Here is a 22,255-nt window from a genome sequence, read left to right on the forward strand (position 1 = left end):
TACACTGCAAAGCAGATAATTCAGAAACTCTTCTAACAGAAGAAATAGCAACCAAAAACAGAACTTTCCAAGATAGTAACTTGATATCTATGGAATGTAAGGGTTTAAACGGAACCTTTTGAAGAACTGAAAGAACTAAATTTAGACTCCAGGGAGGAGTCAAGGGTCTGTAAACAGGCTTGATTCTGACCAAAGCCTGTACAAAACCTTGTACATCTGGCACAGCTGCCAGTCGTTTGTGTAACAAGACAGATAAAGCAGAAATCTGTCCTTTTAGAGAACTCGCTGACAATCCCTTATCCAAACCTTCTTGGAGAAAGGAGAGGATCTTAGGAATTTTAATCTTACTCCAGAAGAATCCCTTGGATTCACACCAACAGATATATCTTTTCCATATTTTATGGTAAATCTTTCTAGTCACAGGTTTTCTGGCTTGGACCAGAGTATCTATCACTGAATCTGAAAACCCAAGCTTGGATAAAATCAAACGTTCAATTTCCAAGCAGTCAGCTGCAGAGAAACTAGATTTGGATGTTCGAATGGACCTTGTACTAGAAGATCCTGTCTCAAAGGTAGCTTCCATGGTGGAGCCGATGACATATTCACCAGGTCTGCATACCAAGTCCTGCGCGGCCACGCAGGAGCTATCAGAATCAACGAGGCCCTCTCCTGTTTGATCCTGGCTACAAGCCTGGGAAGAAGAGGGAACGGTGGAAACGCATAAGCTAGGTTGAACGACCAAGGCGCCACTAATGCATCCACTAGAGTCGCCTTGGGATCCCTGGATCTGGACCCGTAGCAAGGAACCTTGAAGTTCTGATGAGACGCCATCAGATCCATGTCTGGAATGCCCCATAATTGAGTCAACTGGGCCAACACCTCCGGGTGGAGTTCCCACTCCCCCGGATGGAAAGTCTGACGACTCAGATAATCCGCCTCCCAGTTGTCTACTCCTGGGATGTGGATTGCAGATAGGTGGCAGGAGTGATCCTCCGCCCATTTGATGATTTTGGATACCTCTCTCATCGCCAAGGAACTCCTTGTTCCCCCCTGATGGTTGATGTAAGCTATAGTCGTCATGTTGTCTGACTGGAATCTTATGAATCCGGCCTTCGCTAGTTGAGGCCAAGCCCAGAGAGCATTGAATATCGCTCTCAGTTCCAGGATGTTGATCGGGAGAAGAGACTCTTCCCAAGACCATAAACCCTGAGCTTTCAGGGAATCCCAGACCGCGCCCCAGCCTAATAGACTGGCGTCGGTCGTGACAATGACCCACTCTGGTCTGCGGAAACTCATTCCCTGAGACAGGTGATCCTGGGACAACCACCAACGGAGTGAGTCTCTGGTCATCTGGTCTACTTGAATCTTTGGAGACAAGTCTGTATAGTCCCCATTCCACTGCTTGAGCATGCAGTGTTGTAATGGTCTTAGATGAATTCGAGCAAAAGGAACTATGTCCATTGCTGCAACCATCAACCCTACTACTTCCATGCACTGAGCTATGGAAGGCTGCAGAATATAGTGAAGAACTTGACAAGCGTTTAGAAGCTTTGACTTTCTGACTTCTGTCAGGAAGATCTTCATTTCTAAAGAATCTATTATTGTTCCCAAAAAGGGAACTCTTGTCGACGGGGACAGGGAACTCTTTTCTACATTCACCTTCCACCCATGAGATCTGAGAAAGGCTAGAACAATGTCTGTATGAGCCTTTGCTTTGGAAAGAGACGATGCTTGGATTAGAATGTCGTCCAGATAAGGTGCCACTGCAATACCCCTTGGTCTTAGAACCGCTAGAAGGGACCCGAGCACCTTTGTGAAAATTCTTGGAGCAGTGGCTAGCCGGAATGGGAGAGCCACGAACTGATAATGTTTGTCCAGAAAGGCGAACCTTAGGAACTGATGATGATCTTTGTGGATAGGAATATGTAGATACGCATCCTTTAAATCCACGGTAGTCATAAATTGACCCTCCTGGATTGTAGGTAAAATTGTTCGAATGGTTTCCATTTTGAACGATGGAACTCTGAGAAATTTGTTTAGAATTTTTAAATCCAGAATTGGTCTGAAAGTTCCCTCTTTTTTGGGAACTACAAACAGATTTGAGTAAAACCCCTGACCTTGTTCCACAGTTGGAACTGGGTGTATCACTCCCATCTTTAACAGGTCTTCTACACAATGTAAGAATGCCTGTCTCTTTATTTGGTTTGAAGATAAGTGAGACATGTGGAACCTTCCCCTTGGGGGTAGTTCCTTGAATTCTAGAAGATAACCCTGAGAGACTATTTCTAGTGCCCAGGGATCCTGAACATCTCTTGCCCAAGCCTGAGCAAAGAGAGAGAGTCTGCCCCCTACTAGATCCGGTCCCGGATCGGGGGCTACCCCTTCATGCTGTTTTGGTAGCAGCAGCAGGCTTCTTGGCCTGTTTACCCTTGTTCCAGCCTTTCATTGGTTTCCAAGCTGGTTTAGTCTGGGAAGCGTTACCCTCTTGTCTAGAGGCTGCAGAGTTGGAAGCCGGTCCGTTCCTGAAATTGCGAAAGGAACGAAAATTGGACTTATTCTTAGCCTTGAAAGGTCTATCTTGTGGGAGGGCATGGCCCTTTCCCCCAGTGATGTCTGAAACAATCTCTTTCAATTCTGGCCCAAAAAGGGTCTTACCCTTGAAAGGGATATTAAGCAATTTTGTCTTGGAAGATACATCCGCCGACCAAGACTTTAGCCAGAGCGCTCTGCACGCCACAATTGCAAACCCTGAATTTTTCGCCGCTAACCTCGCTAACTGCAAAGCGGCGTCTAAAATAAAGGAATTAGCTAACTTAAGTGCGTGAATTCTGTCCATGACTTCCTCATACGGAGTCTCCCTACTGAGCGACTTTTCCAGTTCCTCAAACCAGAACCACGCCGCTGTAGTGACAGGAATAATGCACAAAATAGGTTGAAGGAGGTAACCGTGCTGTACAAAAATCTTTTTAATCAAACCCTCCAATTTTTTATCCATAGGATCTTTGAAAGCACAATTGTCCTCAATGGGAATGGTCGTGCGCTTGGCTAGTGTAGAAACCGCCCCCTCGACCTTAGGGACTGTTTGCCATAAGTCCTTCCTGGGGTCGACCATAGGGAACAATTTCTTAAATATAGGAGGAGGGACAAAAGGTATGCCTGGCTTCTCCCACTCCTTATTCACTATGTCCGCCACCTGTTTAGGTATCGGAAAGGCATCCGGGTGCACCGGGACCTCTAGGAACTTGTCCATCTTGCACAATTTTTCTGGGATGACCAGATTGTCACAATCATCCAGAGTAGATAGCACCTCCTTTAGTAATGCGCGGAGATGCTCTAATTTAAATTTAAATGTCACAACATCAGGTTCTGCCTGCTGAGAAATTCTTCCTGTATCAGAAATTTCTCCATCTGACAAATTCTCCCTCACTGCCACTTCAGACTGGTGTGAGGGTATGACAGAAAAATTATCATCAGCGCCCTCCTGCTCTACAGTGTTTAAAACAGAGCAATCGCGCTCTCTCTGAAATGCTGGCATTTTGGATAAAATATTAGCTATGGAGTTATCCATTACTGCCGTCAATTGTTGCATAGTAACAAGCATTGGCGCGCTAGAAGTACTAGGGGTCGCCTGCGCGGGCATAACTGGTATAGACACAGAAGGAGATGATGTAGAACTATCTCTACTTCCTTCATCTGAGGAATCATCCTGGGCAACCTTACTATTTGTGACAGTACTGTCCTTACTATGTTTGGACGCTATGGCACAATTATCACATATATTTGAAGGGGGAACCACATTGGCTTCCATACATACAGAACATGATCTATCTGAAGGTACAGACATGTTAAACAGGCTTAAACTGGTTAATAAAGCACAAAAACCGTTTTAAAACAAAACCGTTACTGTCTCTTTAAATGTTAAACAGGGCACACTTTATTACTGAATATGTGAAAAACTATGAAGGAATTATCCAATCTTTACCAAATTTTCACCACAGTGTCTTAATGAATTCAAAGTATTGCAATTTTCAAGCTGTTAACCCTTAAAATGTGGAAACCGGAGCCGTTTGCAATTTTAACCCCACTACAGTCCCAGCCACAGCCTTTGTTGCGACTTCACCAATCCCAGGGGGGTATACGATACCAATTCAAGCCTTCTAGGAACGTTTTCAGTGGATACCAGACCCTCACACATGCAGCTGCATGCACTGTACTCAAAAGTAACTGCGCAATAATGGCGCGAAAATGAGGCTCTGCCTACTATAGTGAAAGGCCCTTCCTGACTGGGAAGGTGTCTAAACTAGTGCCTGGCGATAAAAATGTTCCCCAAACAATAAAAGTGTGAAAATTACTTCAAACTTTCAAAAATAACTTAAATAAACAATCGATTTAGCCCTTAAGAGTGTCCACCAGTTAATAGCCCATAATAAGCCCTTTATTCTTTCTAAGTCTAAGAAAATGGCTTACCGATCCCCATGAGGGAAAAATGACAGCCTTCCAGCATTACACAGTCTTGTTAGAAAAATGGCTAGTCATACCTTGAGCAGAAAAGTCTGCAAACTGTTCCCCCCAACTGAAGTTCTCTCAGATCAACAGTCCTGCGTGGGAACAGCAATTGATTTTAGTTACTGCTGCTAAAATCATACTCCTCTTTTAAACAGAACTCTTCATCTCTTTCTGTTTCAGAGTAAATAGTACATACCAGCACTATTTTAAAATAACAAACTCTTGATAGAAGAATAAAAAACTACAACTAAACACCACATACTCTTCACCATCTCCGTGGAGATGCTACTTGTTCAGAGCGGCAAAGAGAATGACTGGGGGGGCGGAGCCTGGGAGGGGCTATATGGACAGCTTTTGCTGTGCTCTTTGCCATTTCCTGTTGGGGAAGAGAATATTCCCACAAGTTATGGATGCCGCCGTGGACCGGACACACCAATGTTGGAGAAAGGAGAAACCATATGGTGCAGTGGTGACTGTAGTGTAAACAAAAAATTTTTACCTGACTTAAATGCCAGGGCGGGCCGTGGACTGGATACACCGCAAGAGAAAGTAATTTATCAGGTAAGCATAAATTCTGTTTTCTCTTGCAAGGTGTATCCAGTCCACGGATTCATCCTTTACTTGTGGGATACCAATACCAAAGCTTTAGGACACGGATGAAGGGAGGGAACAAGACAGGTACCTTAAACGGAAGGCACCACTGCTTGCAAAACCTTTCTCCCAAAAATAGCCTCCGAAGAACCAAAAGTATCGAATTTATAAAATTTGGCAAAAGTATGCAGTGAAGACCAAGTCGCTGCCTTACAAATCTGTTCAACAGAAGCCTCATTTTTGAAAGCCCATGTGGAAGCCACTGCTCTGGTAGAATGAGCAGTAATTCTTTCAGGGGGCTGCTGGCCAGCAGTCTCATAGGCCAAACGGATGATGCTTTTCAGCCAAAAGGAAAGAGAGGTAGCAGTCGCTTTCTGACCTCTCCTCTTACCAGAATAGATAACAAACAAAGATGATGTTTGTCTGAAATCCTTAGTTGCTTGTAAATAGAACTTTAAAGCACGAACTACATCAAGATTGTGTAATAGACGTTCCTTCTTCGAAGATGGATTAGGACACAGAGAAGGAACAACTATTTCCTGGTTAATATCCTTGTTAGAAACAACTTTAGGAAGAAAACCAGGCTTGGTACGCAAAACTACCTTATCTGCATGGAACACCAGGTAAGGTGAATCACACTGTAAGGCAGATAATTCTGAAACTCTTCTAGCAGAAGAGATAGCTATCAAAAACAAAACTTTCCAAGATAACAACTTAATGTCTATGGAATGTAAAGGTTCAAACAGAACCCCTTGAAGAACTGAAAGAACTAGATTCAAACTCCATGGCGGAGCCACAGGTTTATAGACAGGCTTAATTCTGACTAACACCACATTCATTTTACCCTCCCGTAGAGAGACCCTAGTGATTAGAGCCGGCAAAGAGAATGACTGGGGGGTGGAGCTAGAGGGGGAGCTATATGGACAGCTTTGCTGTGTGCTCTCTTTGCCACTTCCTGTAGGGAATGAGAATATCCCACAAGTAAAGGATGAATCCGTGGACTGGATACACCTTGCAAGAGAAATTGTATTCTCCATCTGAATCATGAAAGAAAAATGTGGGCTTTCATGTCCCTTTAAGTAGACTGCCAACAGCATGGCCCAGTCAGGCTTGTGTAAATCATATGATGCACAGCAGCCCTGTAGTATATGGCACAAAATAATTAGCACTAAAGCAATTGAGTGCATCCAACCCCAGGATTCAATTGTGTGCAGGCTTAATTTATATGCACATGGCTATATAAGTATGCATGAAAGGTGATTGGTTGCCATACATATGGGACATTTTATTTTATAAAAAAAAAAGAGGGAAATTTTATAATAAAAAAAAATGAGGCAATGCATTTTTTAAAGAAAACACTATGGTGTTCTTAGTAATTCAAGTAAACTAATAATAATTAGTATTAAGTTAAAGGGACATAATACTCATATGCTAAATCACTTGAAACTAATGCAGTATAACTGTAAAAAGCTGACAGGAAAATATCACCTGAGCCTCGCTATGTAAAAAAGAGGAAATTTATGCTTACCTGATAAATTGATTTCTTCTACGATACGACAAGTCCACGGATTCATCCTTTACTTGTGAGATATTATCCTCCTGCTAACAGGAAGTGGCAGAGCACCACAGCAGAGCTGTCTATATAGCTCCTCCCTTGACTCCACCCCCCAGTCATTCGACCAAAGGTATAGGAAGAAAAAGGAGAAACTAAAAGGTGCAGAGGTGACTGAAGTTTTGAACACAAAAATATAATCTGTCTTAAATTGACAGGGAGGGCCGTGGACTCGTCGTATCGTAGAAGAAATCAATTTATCAGGTAAGCATAAATTTCCTTTTCTTCTACTAGATACGACGAGTCCACGGATTCATCCTTTACTTGTGGGATACAATACCAAAGCTACAGGACACGGATGAACGGGAGGGACAAGACAGATACCTAAACAGAAGGCACCACTGCTTGAAGAACTTTTCTCCCAAAAATAGCCTCAGAAGAAGCAAAAGTATCAAATTTGTAAAATTTGGAAAAGGTATGAAGGGAGGACCAAGTCGCAGCCTTACAAATCTGTTTAACAGAAGCATCGTTTTTAAAAGCCCATGTGGAAGCCACCGCTCTAGTAGAATGAGCTGTAATTTTTTTCAGGAGGATGCTGTCCAGCAGTCTCGTATGCCAAACGGATGATGCATTTCAGCCAAAAAGAAAGAGAGGTAGCCGTAGCTTTTTGACCCCTATGCTTTCCAGAATAGACAACAAATAGAGAAGATGTTTGATGGAAATCCTTGGTAGCTTGTAAGTAAAACTTCAACGCACGAACCACGTCCAAGTTATGTAACAGATGCTCCTTCTTAGGAGGACTAGGACATAGAGAAGGAACAACAATTTCCTGATTAATATTCTTATTTGAAACAACCTTAGGAAGGAATCCAGGTTTAGTGCGCAAAACTACCTTATCAGAATGGAATATAAGATAAGGCGAGTCGCATTGTAATGCAGAAAGCTCAGAAACTCTTCGAGCAGAAGAGATAGCAACTAAAAACAGAACTTTCCAAGATAGAAGTTTAATATCTATGGAATGCATGGGTTCAAACGGGACCCCTTGAAGAACATTTAGAACTAAATTCAAACTCCATGGTGGAGCAACAGGTTTAAACACAGGCTTGATTCTAACTAATGCCTGACAAAACGACTGAACGTCTGGGACATCTGCTAGACGCTTGTGTAGTAAAATTGACAAAGCAGAAATCTGTCCCTTTAAGGCAGTGATTTTTTTTCCATTAAAAAATCCTGTGGCACACCACCATCCCAAAATTAAAAAAAAATCACACATTGTAGCCTAATACAGCATATATATATATATACACATACACACAAACACACACATACTGTATGTATTGTGCTGTTATGCCATGCCTCCTACAAACTACCCCTGCACTGGGAGTAAAAAACAAGCAAAGTTTAAAAAATATGTCACACTGTTGTCAGTCTGCCGTGGCACACCTGAGGATCTCTCACGGCACATTAGTGTGCCACGGCACACTGGTTGAAAAACACTGCTTTAAGGAACTAGCTGATAATCCCTTCTCCAATCCTTCTTGGAGAAAGGACAAAATCCTAGGAATCCTGATCTTACTCCATGAGTAGCCCTTGGATTCGCTCCAATAAAGATATTTACGCCATATCTTATGGTAAATTTTCCTAGTGACAGGCTTTCAAGCCTGAATCAAGGTATCCATGACCGACTCAGAGAATCCCCGCTTAGATAAAATCAAGCGTTCAATCTCCATGCAGTCAGTTGCAGAGAAATAAGATTTGGATGTTGGAACGGACCTTGAATGAGAAGGTCCTGTCTCAGTGGCAGTTTCCACGGTGGCAGATATGACATTTCCACCAGATTTGCATACCAAGTCCTGCGTGGCCACGCAGGCGCTATCAAGATTACCGAAGCCCTCTCCTGTTTGATTCTTGCAATCAGAAGAGGTAGGAGAGGAAAAGGAGGAAATACATAAGCCAGGTTGAACGACCAAGGTACTGCTAGAGCATCTATCAGTACTGCTTGAGGATCCCTTGATCTGGACCCGTAACAAGGAAGTTTGGCATTCTGACGAGATGCCATCAGATCCAATTCTGTTGTGCCCCATTGATGGATTAATGCCGCAAACACCTCCGGATGGAGCTCCCACTCCCCCGGATGAAAAGTCTGACGACTTAGAAAATCCGCTTCCCAGTTCTCCATTCCTGGGATATATATTGCTGATAGATGGCAAGAGTGAGTCTCTGCCCATCGAATTATTTTGGAAACTTCTATCATCGCTAGAGAACTCTTTGTTCCCCATTGATGATTGATATATGCTACAGTCGTGGTACTGTCCGACTGGAATCTTATGAATTTGGCCGAAGCCAGCTGAGGCCACGCTTGAAGCACGTTGAATATTGCTCTCAGTTCAAGAATATTTATTGGTAGTAGGGACTCCTCCTGAGTCCAAACACCCTGAGCCTTCAGGGAATTCCAGACTGCACCCCAGCCCAAGAGGCTGGCGTCCATCGTCACTATGACCCATGCTGGCCTGCGGAAGCACATTCCCTGGGACAGATGATTCTGTGATAACCACCAATGAAGATAGTCTCTGGTCTCTAGATCCAGATTTATCAGAGGAGATAAATCCGCATTATCCCCATTCCACTGTCTGAGCATGCACAGCTGCAGTGGTCTGAGATACAAGCGAGCAAACTGAACTATGTCCATTGCCGCTACCATTAACCCAATGACCTCCATACACTGCGCCACTGATGGCCGAGGAATTGAATGAAGTGCTCGGCAAGTGGTTAAGATCTTTGATTTTCTGACCTTCCACCTGTGAGTTCTTAGAAAAGCCAACACGATGTCCGTGTGAGATTTGGCTAGATGGTAAGCTGATGCCTGAATCAAAATATCGACCAGATAGGGCGCCACTGCTATGCCCGCAGCCTTAGAACTGCCAGAAGGGACCCTGGCACCTTTGTGAAGATTCTGGGAGCTATGACCAACCCGAAAGGAAGGGCCACAAACTGGTAATGTTTGTCCAGGAAGGCGAACCTGAGGAACTGGTGATGATCTTTGTGGATAGGAATGTGAAGATACGCATCCTTCAAAATCCACGGTGGTCATATATTGACCCTCCTGGATCATTGGTAAAATTGTTCGTATGGTCTCCATCTTGAACGATGGGACTCTGAGAAATTTGTTTAGACTTTTGAGATCTAAAATCGGTCTGAAGGTTCCCTCTTTTTTGGGAACCACAAACAGATTGGAGTAAAACCCCTGCTCTTGTTCTAACTTTGGAACTGGGCAGATTACACCCATGGTATATAGGTCTTCACAGCGTAAGAACGCCTCTCTTTTTGTCTGGTCTACAGACAAACGTGAAAGATGAAATCTCCCTCTTGGGAGAGAATCCTTGAATTCTAGACGATACCCCTGGGTCACAATTTCTAATGCCCAGCAATCTGGAACGTCTCTTGCCCAAGCCTGAGCGAAGAGAGAAAGTCTGCCTCCTACTAGATCCGGTCCTGGATCGGGGGCTGCCCCTTCATGCTGTCTTGGTAGCAGCAGCGGGCTTCTAGGCCTGTTTACCTTTATTCCAGGTCTGGTTAGGTCTCCAGACTGACTTGGATTGAGCAAAGTTCCCCTCCTACTTGGAGGCGGATGAGGAAGTAGAGGGACTGCCTTTAAAGTTTCGAAAGGAATGAAAATTATTCTGTTTGGTCCTCATTTTAACCGTCTTGTCCTGAGAAAGGGCATGACCTTTACCTCCAGTAATGTCAGAAATGATCTCCTTTAGTTCAGGCCCGAATAGGGTCTTACCCCTAAAGGGAATAGCTAAAAGCTTGGATTTAGATGGCACATCAGCAGACCACGACTTACGCCATAACGCTCTACGCGCTAAAATGGCAAAGCCTGCATTCTTTGCCGCTAATTTAGCCATTTGGAAAGCGGCATCTGTAATAAAAGAATTAGCTAGCTTGAGAGTCTTAATTCTATCCAAAATATCATCTAATGGTGTCTAAACCTTAAGAGACTCCTCTAGAGCCTCAAACCAAAAAGCTGCTGCAGTACTTACTGGAACAATGCACGCTATAGGTTGTAGAAGAAAACCCTGATGAATAAACAATTTCTTTAGAAGCCCCTCTAATTTTTTATCCATAAGATCTTTGAAAGTACAACTGTCCTCAATAGGTATAGTTGTACGCTTAGCCAGGGTAAAAATATCTCCCTCCACCTTAGGGACCGTCTGCCACGAATCCCGAATGGTGTCAGATATGGGAAACATTTTCTTAAAAGTAGGAGGGGGAGAGAACGGAATTCCTTAGTAACAATGTCCGAAATTCTTCTAGGGACTGGAAAAACATTAGTGTAAGTAGGGACCTCTAGATATTTATCAATTTTACACAGTTTATCACATCTTTCACTTTACCCTTCCTATTACTTAGTATAGGCAAAGAGAATGACTGGGGGTGGAGTCAAGGGAGGAGCTATATAGACAGCTCTGCTGTGGTGCTCTTTGCCACTTCCTGTTATCAGGAGGATAATATCCCACAAGTAAAGGATGAATCCGTGGACTCGTCGTATCTAGTAGAAGAAAGGAAGATATTTTACCTCACAATCTCCTCAGCTCAGTAGAGTAAGTTCTGTGTAAAATGTTATACTCAGCTGCAGCTCAGCTGTAGGTAAAAAAAAAATTAAAAAATGAAGAAATGAACAGCAGCCAATCAGCATCAGCAGTCCTGACGTCATGAACTCTTTTACTGTGATCTCATGAGATTTCATTGTAAACTTCCTTACACTGAATAGGGAAATAAGATGAGTGTGCACGAAAGCTCGCTCCTTCCGCTGTCCCGGGACAGACATACTGATTTGTTGCTTAGAAGTCCTTTACAATGGGATGTGGCTACTGAGGAACTTTTGAGGTAAAATATCTTTCTTTTTTACATAAAGATGTTCAGGTGATATTTTCTAGTCAGCTTTTTACAGCTATGCTGCATCACTTTCAAGTGTTTAAACATTTGGGTATTATGGCCCTTTAAATAAACTAGAAAAAATGTGGCCTCCATAATCTATAGAGTATAACTGTGTGTACTAAAGATAAAACAATGTGGTCCAAACTCTGAGGTAATATCCTCCTCATTTGTAACACGAGGCAATAAAACTATAACTATTTTTACAACAGCAATTTATAGTGTTATTTTTTATCCAAAACACGTGTATGTGGAAACCTTGCACTCACCTGTTGTTGAAGGTGGCGTTGGCGAGGACGGAGACGTGAGAGGAGAGCTTGCCCCAGAGCCTGCTAAAATTACAAATATGAGGACAAAGCCAATGTGAATCCATGAAAGAAAATTTGGCAATAAAGTCACCACTTAATCGCAATAAAGTCACCTCTTATTTCTGAGTAACCGGAGAGCACAGTTTCTTTTTAAAATAATTTGATAAGTTTTACAAAACTATTGTGATTGACCACTAAGTGTTTAACACCCCCCCCCCCCCCCAAAAAAAAGGGTTTAAACACGCAGTTAAAGTGAAGGTAAATTTTAATGAATTAGTGCGCAGTTTTTAAAAATGCTATTAAAAACAGGGGCACTTCCAAGCGGGACCAGAGATCCCCCGCCCGCAGCTGCTCTGTACTTACATCAGTACTGACAAATCCGGCTTCCTCCAATCATGGCTTCCCCCCCCAGAGCAAACATTTCCTGAGGCCATGCTGTGATTGGAGAAAGTCTGTTTTGTCATTGCTGTGTAAGTACAGCAGGAAGAAGTGGGCGGGGGATCGCTGGTCCGGCTCGGAAGAAGAAAAAGGTAAGTATTTTTACAAAACCACTGCAATGTAAACTTTCATGAATGAAAGTGCAACTGTTTTTAATATAATTTTTTTTAAAAAGGACACTAATTCATGAAAATTAACCTTCATTTTAAAATCAGCAATGCACTACTGGGAGCTGCTGGTGAGCCTATGACAAGAGGCAAACGTGTATAGCCACCAATCACTAACTAGCTCCCAGTGCTGCCTCTATCTACAACAAACTAAATTTAATGCTAGAAGTTAATTGAAAAGCCTCTTAAAGGGACATGAAACCCCTCATTTTTCTTTCATGATTCAGATAGAGCATGCAGTTTTTAATAACTTTCTATTATCATTTTGTCTTTGTTCTCTGTGTGTCTTTTGTTGAAAAGCAGGTATGTGCTTGTGTCTATATGGCAGCGGTTTTGCAAGAATTTTTTTCGTATGAATGAGCACTAGATGGCAGCACTATTTCCTGCCACGCAGAGCGACAAACACCTACCTATGTATCTCTTCAACAAAGAATAAGAAGCAAACACAGCACATTTTATAATATAAGTAAACATGAATTATTATTATTTTTTTAATTGTATGCTCTGTCTGAATCACAAAATATTTGAGGGGTTCATATCTGAACCATGGACGTGTAATATTAGCTTTAATGTCATTATAAAATAAATTTAGCACATGACAATTGTTGACCCTTACAAATTGTGAAAATTGGCCCCGTTAGGACTATAGAAAAATTCCTAAAGAGGAGAATCAGCTCCTGAAGTTACCTGAGTTGTTGGAATTGTTGCATTTAATGGACTGCTCCTCCCCAGCATCACAGTTTGTGCGCTTTGACTTCTAAAAAGAAGTGGGAAACAAATATGGAATAAATACACCAACATTTTAGTATCTGTCATATAAGAAAAGCAGAATATTAGACCCAGGGGCGGAACTACCATTGGTGCAATGGCACCGGGGCCCAAGGGCTAAGGGGGGGAGCCCCACAGCAGTCAGCCTTTAAATAGGATTGTGCAGAATCTGTACAATTCTAATACAGGTGAGCCTTTTATTACTGCAGGTTGCAGGTGTAGCTACCCATTTATCTATCTTTAGAATCATTATACAGAGGTACCTTTTCGGGCGCCCCAATTTTTTTTTTTGCACCAGGACCCTCTGATGAGCAGATCTGATATGAATCAGACCTATAAGACATAAGTCTTCTGGCCACACACCTGACCTATGGATCATATTAATGATCACTAACAAAGGAAATGATGCTGAATTATGGCTGCAGTATCATAGGAAGACCACTGAGTCTTTTGCAGGCAAAGTTAAGCAGCAGGAAGAGACAGCATTTAGCCGGTAATAGAATCAAAAACTTTTATTAACCAAGTACGAACTGTAGAACCCTGGGGTTTACTTTTAGGTTATTAGTGATTTTAAAGGAAAAACAAATAATGCTTACCTGATGATTTTATTTCCATTGTGGGGAGGAGAGTCCACGGCTTCATTCATTACTTTTGGGAATAAAGAACCTGGCCACCAGGAGGCGACAAAGACACCCCAGCCAAAGGCATTCCTCACTCCCTTCATCCCCCAGTCATTCTGCCAAGGGAACAAGGAACAGTAGGATAAATATCAGGGTATAAATGGTGCCAGAAGATAAATTAAATTTAGGTCTGTCCACCAAAGTTACGGGCGGGAGCTGCGGACTCTCCTCCCCACGATGGAAATAAAATTATCAGGTAAGCATAATGTATGTTTTCCATCTAAAGGGGAGAGAGTGTCTACAGTTTCATTCATTACTTTTGGTAAACATATACCCAAGATTTAGAGAACACTGAATGAAACTGGGAGGGTAAAAAGGCAGACCCTAATCTGAGGACACCATAACCTATAAAACCTCTCTCCCCAAAACAGCTTCCGCAGAAGCAAAAACTTTACATTTATAAAACATTGTAAAAGTATGTAAGGAGAACCAGGTAGCCGCCTTACAAATCTGCTCCAGAGAGGCCTCATTCTTGAAGGCCCAAGACAAAGCCACAGCTCTAGTTGAATGAGCTGTGATCCTCTGAGGAGGCTTATGTCCCGCCAAGCGAATCAAGCTCCTCAACCAAAATGACAAAGTAGAAGAGGCCCTCTGCCCCTTGCGCTTCCCGGAATATACCACAAAAGAGTTGTAGACTGTCTGAAATCCTTCATAGCCTGAAGATAGAACTTCAAGGCACGAACCACATCCAGATTATGAGGTAACCTCTCCTTGGAAGAATAGGTGTTAGGACACAAAGAAGGAACAATTATTTCCTGATTGATGTTACGGTTAGACACCACCTTGGGAAGAAACCCCATGCCGGTGCGAATAACAGCCTTATCCGCATGAAAAAACAGATAAGGAGGCTCGAATTGCTAGCTCAGATACTCTGTGTGCCAATGCAATAGCCAACAGAAAGAGAAACTTCCAAGACAGAATCTTAATGTCAATAGAATGCATAAGCTCAAACGGAACCCTCTGCAATACCTTAAGGACCAAGTTTAAGCTCTATGGAGGAGCAGACTGCCTAAAGACAGGCCTGATTCTAGACAGAGCCTGAACAAAAGATTGAATGTCAGGAAACTCAGTGAGTCTCCTGTGCAACAAAATAATGCAGAAATCTGTCCCTATAAGGAACTGGCGGCAAGACCCTTCTCCAAACCTTCTTGGAGATAAGACATCCTGGATACCTTCACCTTGTGCCAAGGATATCCGTGCTTCTCACACCAGGACAAGTAAGTCCTCCACACCTTATGGTAGATGCGACAAATGAATGGCTTCCTTGCCTGAACCAGAGTGTCAATCACACTTTCAGAAAAACCTCTCTTGGCTAAGACTAGGCGTTCAATCTCCACGCAGTTAGCCTCAGAGAAACGAGATTTTGATGTTGAAAGGGACCCTGTTCCAGCAGATCCCTGCAACAGGGTAACCTCCATGGCGGAGAGGATGACATCCCAACCAGATCTGCAAACCACGTCCTCCGTGTCCAGGACGGAGCAATCAGGATGGCCATTAGCTTGCTCCTGCTTGATGTGTGCCACTACACAAGGTAGAAGTGGTGACGGTGGAAAAATGTTAGCTAGGCTGAATCCCCAAGGCACCACTAAGACATCTATCAGCTCTGCCTGGGGATAACTCGACCTCGACCAGTATCGGGGTAGCTTGCAATTAAGTCTGGACGCCATGAGATCTATCTCCGGCTTTCCTCATCTGAGACAAATCTCTGCAAACACTTTGGGGTAAAGAGACCATTCCCCGAATAGAAGGATTGCCTGCTGAGAAAGTCTGTGTCCCAGTTGTCCACACCTGAAATGTGGATCGCTGAGAGCGAGCACCTGTGGGACTCTGTCCACTCCAAAATCCGAGACACCGCCCTCATTGCTAGGGAGCTCCTCGTACCCCCTGATTGTTGATGTAAGCCACAGAGGTAATGTTGTCGGTCTAGATTCTGATGAAGCTGAATGACTCCAGAAGTCTCTAGAAGACTGCCAGACTCGCGTCCGTGGTCACAATCTCCCAAGACTGTCTCAAGAAGGATGTCCCCAGGGACAGATGCTCCGGACGGATCCACCAAGATAGGGAGTCCCTGGTCCGAGCATCCACGGATATCCGCTGTGATAGATCTGAATGATCGCCGTTCCACTGTCTCAACATGCATAATTGAAGAGGCCTGAGATGGAACCTGGCAAAAGGCATGACATCTATGCTGGAAACAATAAGCCTGATCATCTCCATACACTGAGCCACCGAAGGGCTTGAGGAGGGTTGAAGGGCAAGACAGGTGGACGCAATCTTCCTGCGTCGTTGCTCTCTGAGAAATATTTTCATGGACATAGAGTCTATTATCATGCCCAGGAACTCCACCCTGTTGCTGGGAACCAGGGAACTCTTTCCTGAGTTGATCTTCCAACCGTGAGATTGGAGCAATAAAAGAAGAGCCCTTGAATGATCCTCTGCAAGGATAAACGACAACGCCTGGACTAGGATGTCGTCCAAATAGGGTGCCACAGCAATGCGCCTGAATCTGGCCACTGCAAGAAGCACCCCCAGAACCTTCATGAAGACTCTCTGGGCCGTCGCCAGACCGAAGGGAAGGTCCACAAACTGGAAGTTTGAAGTGGTCCCTGTGAATTGGAACATGAAGGTAAGCATCCTTCAAGTCTGTTGTCGTCATAAACTGTCCCTCTTGAACTAGGGGCAAAATAGATCTGTTTCCATTTTGAACGATGGAACGGCCAGAAACTTGTTTAAAAAAACTTTAGGTCCAGAATCGGGCAAAACGTGACCTCCTTCTTTGGAAACACAAAGAGATTTGAATAGTACCCTAGACCTCTTTCTGTTCGGGGTACTGATACGATAACACCTAGAGATAAGAGATCCCTCACACATTTTAGAAAGGCCTCTCTCTTTTCCGGTCTTGAAGACAGGTTTGACAGGAGGAATCTGTCCCTATGCGAATGGGAACTGAACCCTATCCTGTAACCATGGGCGACAACCTCCAGAACCGTAGGGTCCTGAACGTCCTGCAACCAGGCTTCGGAGAAGAGAGACAATCTGCCCCCCTACTTGGTCTGGAGACCGGTCGGGGGCCGCTCCTTCATGCGAATTTAGTCTCTGCAGCCTTCTTGTTCTGCTTGGACTTGTTCCAAGACTGAGCAGGTTTCCAAGTTCCCTTGGATTGATCGGCTTTCACTGCTGGCACTGGGCCTTGTCCGCGTGAAAGGGACAAAGAGTAGATCCTTTAGGCTTAGCCTTCTTATCCTGCGGTAGGAAAGCTCCCATGCCTCCCGTAACCGTGGATATGAACGAATCCAATCCTGGACCGAACAGAATCTTTCCTTGAAAAGGCAGGGACAACAGCCTTAGACTTAGAGGTCATGTCCGCCGACCAAGACTTTAGTCACAGAGCCATGCGAGCTAAAACAGAGAAGCCTGAAACCTTTGCGTTCAGGTGAATAATTTGCATAGTGCCGTCACAAATTAAAGAATTGGCGACCTTCAACTCCTTAATCTTATCCTGTATCTCGTCAATGGAAGTCTCCCTCTCGACCATATAACACAGGGATTCACACCAATATGTCGCAGCTCCGGCATCCGCGGCTACAGCTGCTGCTGGTTGAAAAACAAATCCCGTGTGCTGAAACATTTTCCTTAACATGTTTTCCAATTTTTTATCCATGGGCTCTTTAAATGATTAACTATCCTTGAGAGGAATAGCCATCCGCTTCGCGAGTGTAGAGATAGCACCATCCACCTTAGGGACAGTCCCCCACAGCTCGAGCTGAGAGTCCGGAATGGGGAACAGTTTCTTAAAGGAAGAAGAGGAAAAGGAAGAAGATAATCGCTCCCATTCAGTCTTAATAATATTAGCCATCTTAACAGGAACCGGGAAGGTCTGAGGCACCACCCTGTCCTCGTATACCTTATCAAGCTTAGGAATCAAAGGTTGCTCCGGAAGCTTTGGTTCCAGAACTTCCAGAGTAGCAAGCACTTGCTTCAGCAAAAAGCGCAAATTCTTCATCCTAAACATAAAGTAAGGCTCCTCCGCTGCGGGAGGATGACATGACACAGACTCCGACCCAGAAGAAGCCTCCTCCAAAGAGTCAGAGTGGGCTCATCATCGTATAACGACTTTGATATTTCTACAGGCATAGACAACCCTTGGGCTGGGCCCCCATGATACGCTCTACACTTGCGCTTAGCAGAACGTGGTAAAGCATGGATCACTTTCAATACCGTTGTTTGCAGTTAATCCGCAAAATCTGATGGCCAACAAATCTCACCCGTAGTAGTAATGGTTGGACCCTGGGGCGCTGCATGTGCACTCTTAGATGAAAGCAGGGAACGCACCTCACGGGACGGAAAACCCTCAGAGGTGGACAGCTCAGTGTACTAGACAACCCTTTAGTTTCAGATGTCACAACTTTATCAAGGCATGTGGAACATAGTTGAGCAGGCTGATCTACAAGAACCTCCTCACAATAAACACAGGAATGAGACTTTGTTAAGGATTTAGTACCCTTTAACGCATCAGAGTCCTCCATAGCTTGCGCTTTTATTATGGACTAGACTAGCTGAATAAACAGGCACCTTTATATCCTCCAATGGTCAGGGCACTCAACACCTCCTATGACCCGGACTACAGAAACCGCTTTGTCTCCTATGCCGCTGATCAACAGAGGAAGTGGAGATCGACACACCCGGTCACCTAGGATGCCTCGAAGGACCGCCCCTGCATTAAAGAGAAAACACTCCAAAACCGGACACGCAAATACTCCACCATTCCCAGAGCCACACCTCGCACATAACGCAGCAATAACACAATAAACAATATTATGTATACCCCCCCCCCCCCGTTCCCCTTACTAGGAATATTAATCCTTGATTTCATAAGATAAAAGGTACCACACTGTGACCCTGTCTTCTGTGTTATCATTGTGTATACAAAATGAAACAATCTTACCAGAATCAATGCCGTGGAACAGGAACACGGCGCTTCAAATGTGATAGGTAAAAGCATCGCTCCTGACATGGACTTGAGTGCAGAAAGCAGGCAGCGAAACGAGTCAACGCTGATTGCTTGTGGAGCTGTTAATATAAGTCATGATGGTTTCGCAGAAAGACTCTCCCTGCATCTCCGGACTCTAACTTTCACCCAGGCTCTCACTGAGAGGCTGACAGGACTACTTAAAACTCCAGTCCCATTCCAAAGAGTACTACCTTCCATAAGAGACAACTCCGAATCTTCGGCACTTCTCTGCCATCCTCCTGTGACGAAAGGCAAAGAATGACTGGGGGATGAGGGGAGTGGGAGGAGTATTTAAGCCTTTGGCTGGGGTGTCTTTGCCTCCTCCTGGTGGCCAGGTTCTTTATTCCCAAAAGTAATGAATGAAGCCATGGACTCTCCTCCCCTTTAGATGGAAACAGCCCTTTCTTTCTGTATAAGTGGAAGCGAGGGAAGAAACAGTCATAGGTAGATGCACAAGAGCTAAATTAGCCACAGGCCAGCGGCGCACATGGATACAGCAGGTCATATTGATACGATAGCAGTTGAGGTATACCAGCATGGCTGGCAGCTTCTATGTGCAGTTCTGGACACCGGCCAGTTTGGCTATCATGTAATTCATTAGGTTCAACAGTTGACAATTTCAAAGGGCCATTATAGTAAAGTTAATGCTCTAATTGGATAGAGCAAGCAATTTTAAAACTCGCAACCCTAAAACTGTATGGGCTCGATTATCTAAAGGTCTCTGGGCTGGTGAGATTATTTAAGAATCCTGACCAGTACTTCTATTTTCCTGGTGGAATTCTATAAAGGTACCTTGTTTTTACCCTTAAAACAGGGTGTGTTTCGCCAAAGGGCGTATACTCTATTTTCGTATGGGAAGGAGATACATACATTACAAAAGTGCACAATGAAAATTGTAATTTAAAAATCATACAAAATGAATAATTGAACAAATGAAACAAAAATATGCAGGAAAAAAATTGAATTGTTATGGTGCATCACACATCTTAATGAAATTGTTCACCAAAAAACGTATTTTATCAAATTACACAGGAATAAATCTTATTAAATATGCACAAGGTAAAACATAATTTAAGTACACTGGATGTGCAAAAAACACATAGAATATTGTACTTATAAGTACAAGTACAAGATACAAAGCGTAATAATTGTGTAATGGGCGTGTATGAAAGTCTTTTAAATCCCAGCGTAATCCTTTAAACATTTCCGCCCTACAGATCTCACTGTTTTTTTTCGCAAACTAAAACGTGGCGAGACTGACAAATAATGCAAAATACTTAATACACTAATAGAAAATTCTCCTTGAAAGTTATGGACAGAAATGTTGTGGGGACTTAGGGTTCCACTAATAATATCGCACTTTAGTTTCAAATATAAACATTTTTGCAATATATTTGTATAAGCCAAAATTTTTTTAGTAAAATGAATTACTGTTTCAAGGCCATTGCTAAATATGCTGCACCAGGCAATACACGCAAATTCAAACAACGCAGATGGTGGCATGTATCATGTAATGTATTATACAAACCATAATCTTATCTCTAAGCTACAACTATGTTTAGGCACACCAGACATATGTACATAGGGACCTGAAAACAGTGATTCTTCTATGTAAAATGGAAATTCACACATACACATACAATTTTTAGTATTATGACTTTTATGTTTATTTAATAAACAAACAAAAAAATAATAAAATACAACCTTTCGTGCCAAAATTTTCCTTTTCTTTTTCTCTTCTTCTGAACCATGGTGCGACTGTGCTCTTGTCAAACGTCTATGCTGGTACATCTAGTCCGTAAAAAATAATTAATTAAAGGGATAGTAAACACCAAAAATGTTATTTTTAAAAAAGATAGATAATCCCTTTATTTACCATTCCCCAGTTTTGCATAACCAACGCCGTTATAGAAATATAAGTTTTACCTCTGTGATTACCTTGTATCTAAGCTTCTGCTTCTCCATATCTCAGATCTTTTGACAGACTTGCATTTCAGGCAATTAGTGCTGACTCTTAAATAACTCCACATGCGTGAGTACAATGTTAGCTATATGAAACTCATGAACTAACACCCTCTAGCTGTGAAAAACTGTCAAATGCATTCAGATAAGAGGCGGCCTTCAAGGGCTTAGAAATTAGCATATGAGCCTAACTAGGTTTAGCTTTCAACTAAGAATAACAAGAGAACAAACAGAATTTGAGGATAAAAGTAAATTAGAAAGTTGTTTAAATTACATGCCTATCTGAATCTTGAAAGTTTAATTTGGACTTTACTGTCCCTTTAAATGTGTTATCAAGTGCCTAAATAATTCATTATTTAAAATTAAAAAAAAATTATGCTTACCAGATCATTTCCTTTCCTTCTGTAAGAGGAGAGTCCATGGCTTAATTTCTTACTTATGGGAAATACAGAACCTGGCCACCAGAGGACACTGAATGAACGGGAGGGTAAAAAGAGAGGCAGACCCTATTCTGAGGGCACCACAGCCTACAAAACCTTTCTCCCAAAAGCTGCTTCGAAGCAAAAACGTCAAATTTGTAAATTTTTTAAAAGGTATGTATGTAAGGAGGACCAGGCCCTACAAATCTCATCTATAGAGGCCTCATTCTTGAAGGCCCAAAGAGGAAGCCACTGCTCTAGTTGAATGAGGAGGCTTATGTCCCGCTGTCTCATATGCTAAGTGAATAATGCTCCTCAACCAAAAAGGTAAGGAAGTGGACGAGGCCTTTGGCCCCTTACGCTTCCCAGAATAGACAACAAATAAAGAAGAAGTCTGTCTATACTCCTTTGTAGCCTGAAGATAGAACTTCAAGGCCCGAACCACATCCAAATGATGAAGTAACCGTTCCTTCAAAGGAGGAGGATTAGGACACAAGAAAGGAATCGCAATCTCATGATTCATGTTGCGATCCAAAATGACCTTAGGAAGAAAACCTAACCCAGTATGAAGAACAGCCTTATCAGCATGGAATACTAGGTAAGGAGGCTCACATTGCAAGGCAGCCATCTCATACTCTTCGTGCCGACGCAATAGCCAGAAGAAAAATAACCTTTCCAAGACAGAAATTTAATGTCAACTACATGCATAGGCTCAAACAGAGCCTTTTGCAAAACTTTAAGAACAAGATTTAAACTCCAAGGAGCGCTAGATCTAAACACAGGTCTGATTCTAGCCAGAGCCTGAACAAAAGACTGAACATCTGGAAGCTCAGTGAGCCTCTTGTGCAGTAAAACAGGTAGGGCCGAAATCTGTCCCTTAAGGGAGCTAGCAGAAAGGCCCTTCTCCAGACCATC

General features: G+C 43.1%; 1 protein-coding gene across 5 annotated transcripts in view; it reads right to left on the reverse strand.

The window, feature by feature from the left end:
• The window catches only part of PXK (PX domain containing serine/threonine kinase like), a 274,909-nt gene that overhangs the window by 27,258 nt on the left and 225,396 nt on the right, over window positions 1-22,255 (reverse strand). For 3 of the 5 annotated variants that reach the window (XM_053720958.1, XM_053720960.1, XM_053720961.1), the window contains exons 15-17: window positions 20,664-20,750; window positions 13,188-13,257; window positions 11,857-11,919 (exon numbers count right to left, since the gene is read on the reverse strand). In XM_053720958.1, coding sequence (XP_053576933.1) covers window positions 11,857-11,919; window positions 13,188-13,257; window positions 20,664-20,750 — 220 coding nt within the window. The remainder of the gene's footprint in view (window positions 1-11,856; window positions 11,920-13,187; window positions 13,258-20,663; window positions 20,751-22,255) is intronic. The other 2 variants (XM_053720959.1, XM_053720962.1) reach the window with 2 other exon arrangements.

This window comes from Bombina bombina, chromosome 7, assembly GCF_027579735.1.
Source record: "Bombina bombina isolate aBomBom1 chromosome 7, aBomBom1.pri, whole genome shotgun sequence".
Lineage (NCBI taxonomy): Eukaryota > Metazoa > Chordata > Amphibia > Anura > Bombinatoridae > Bombina > Bombina bombina.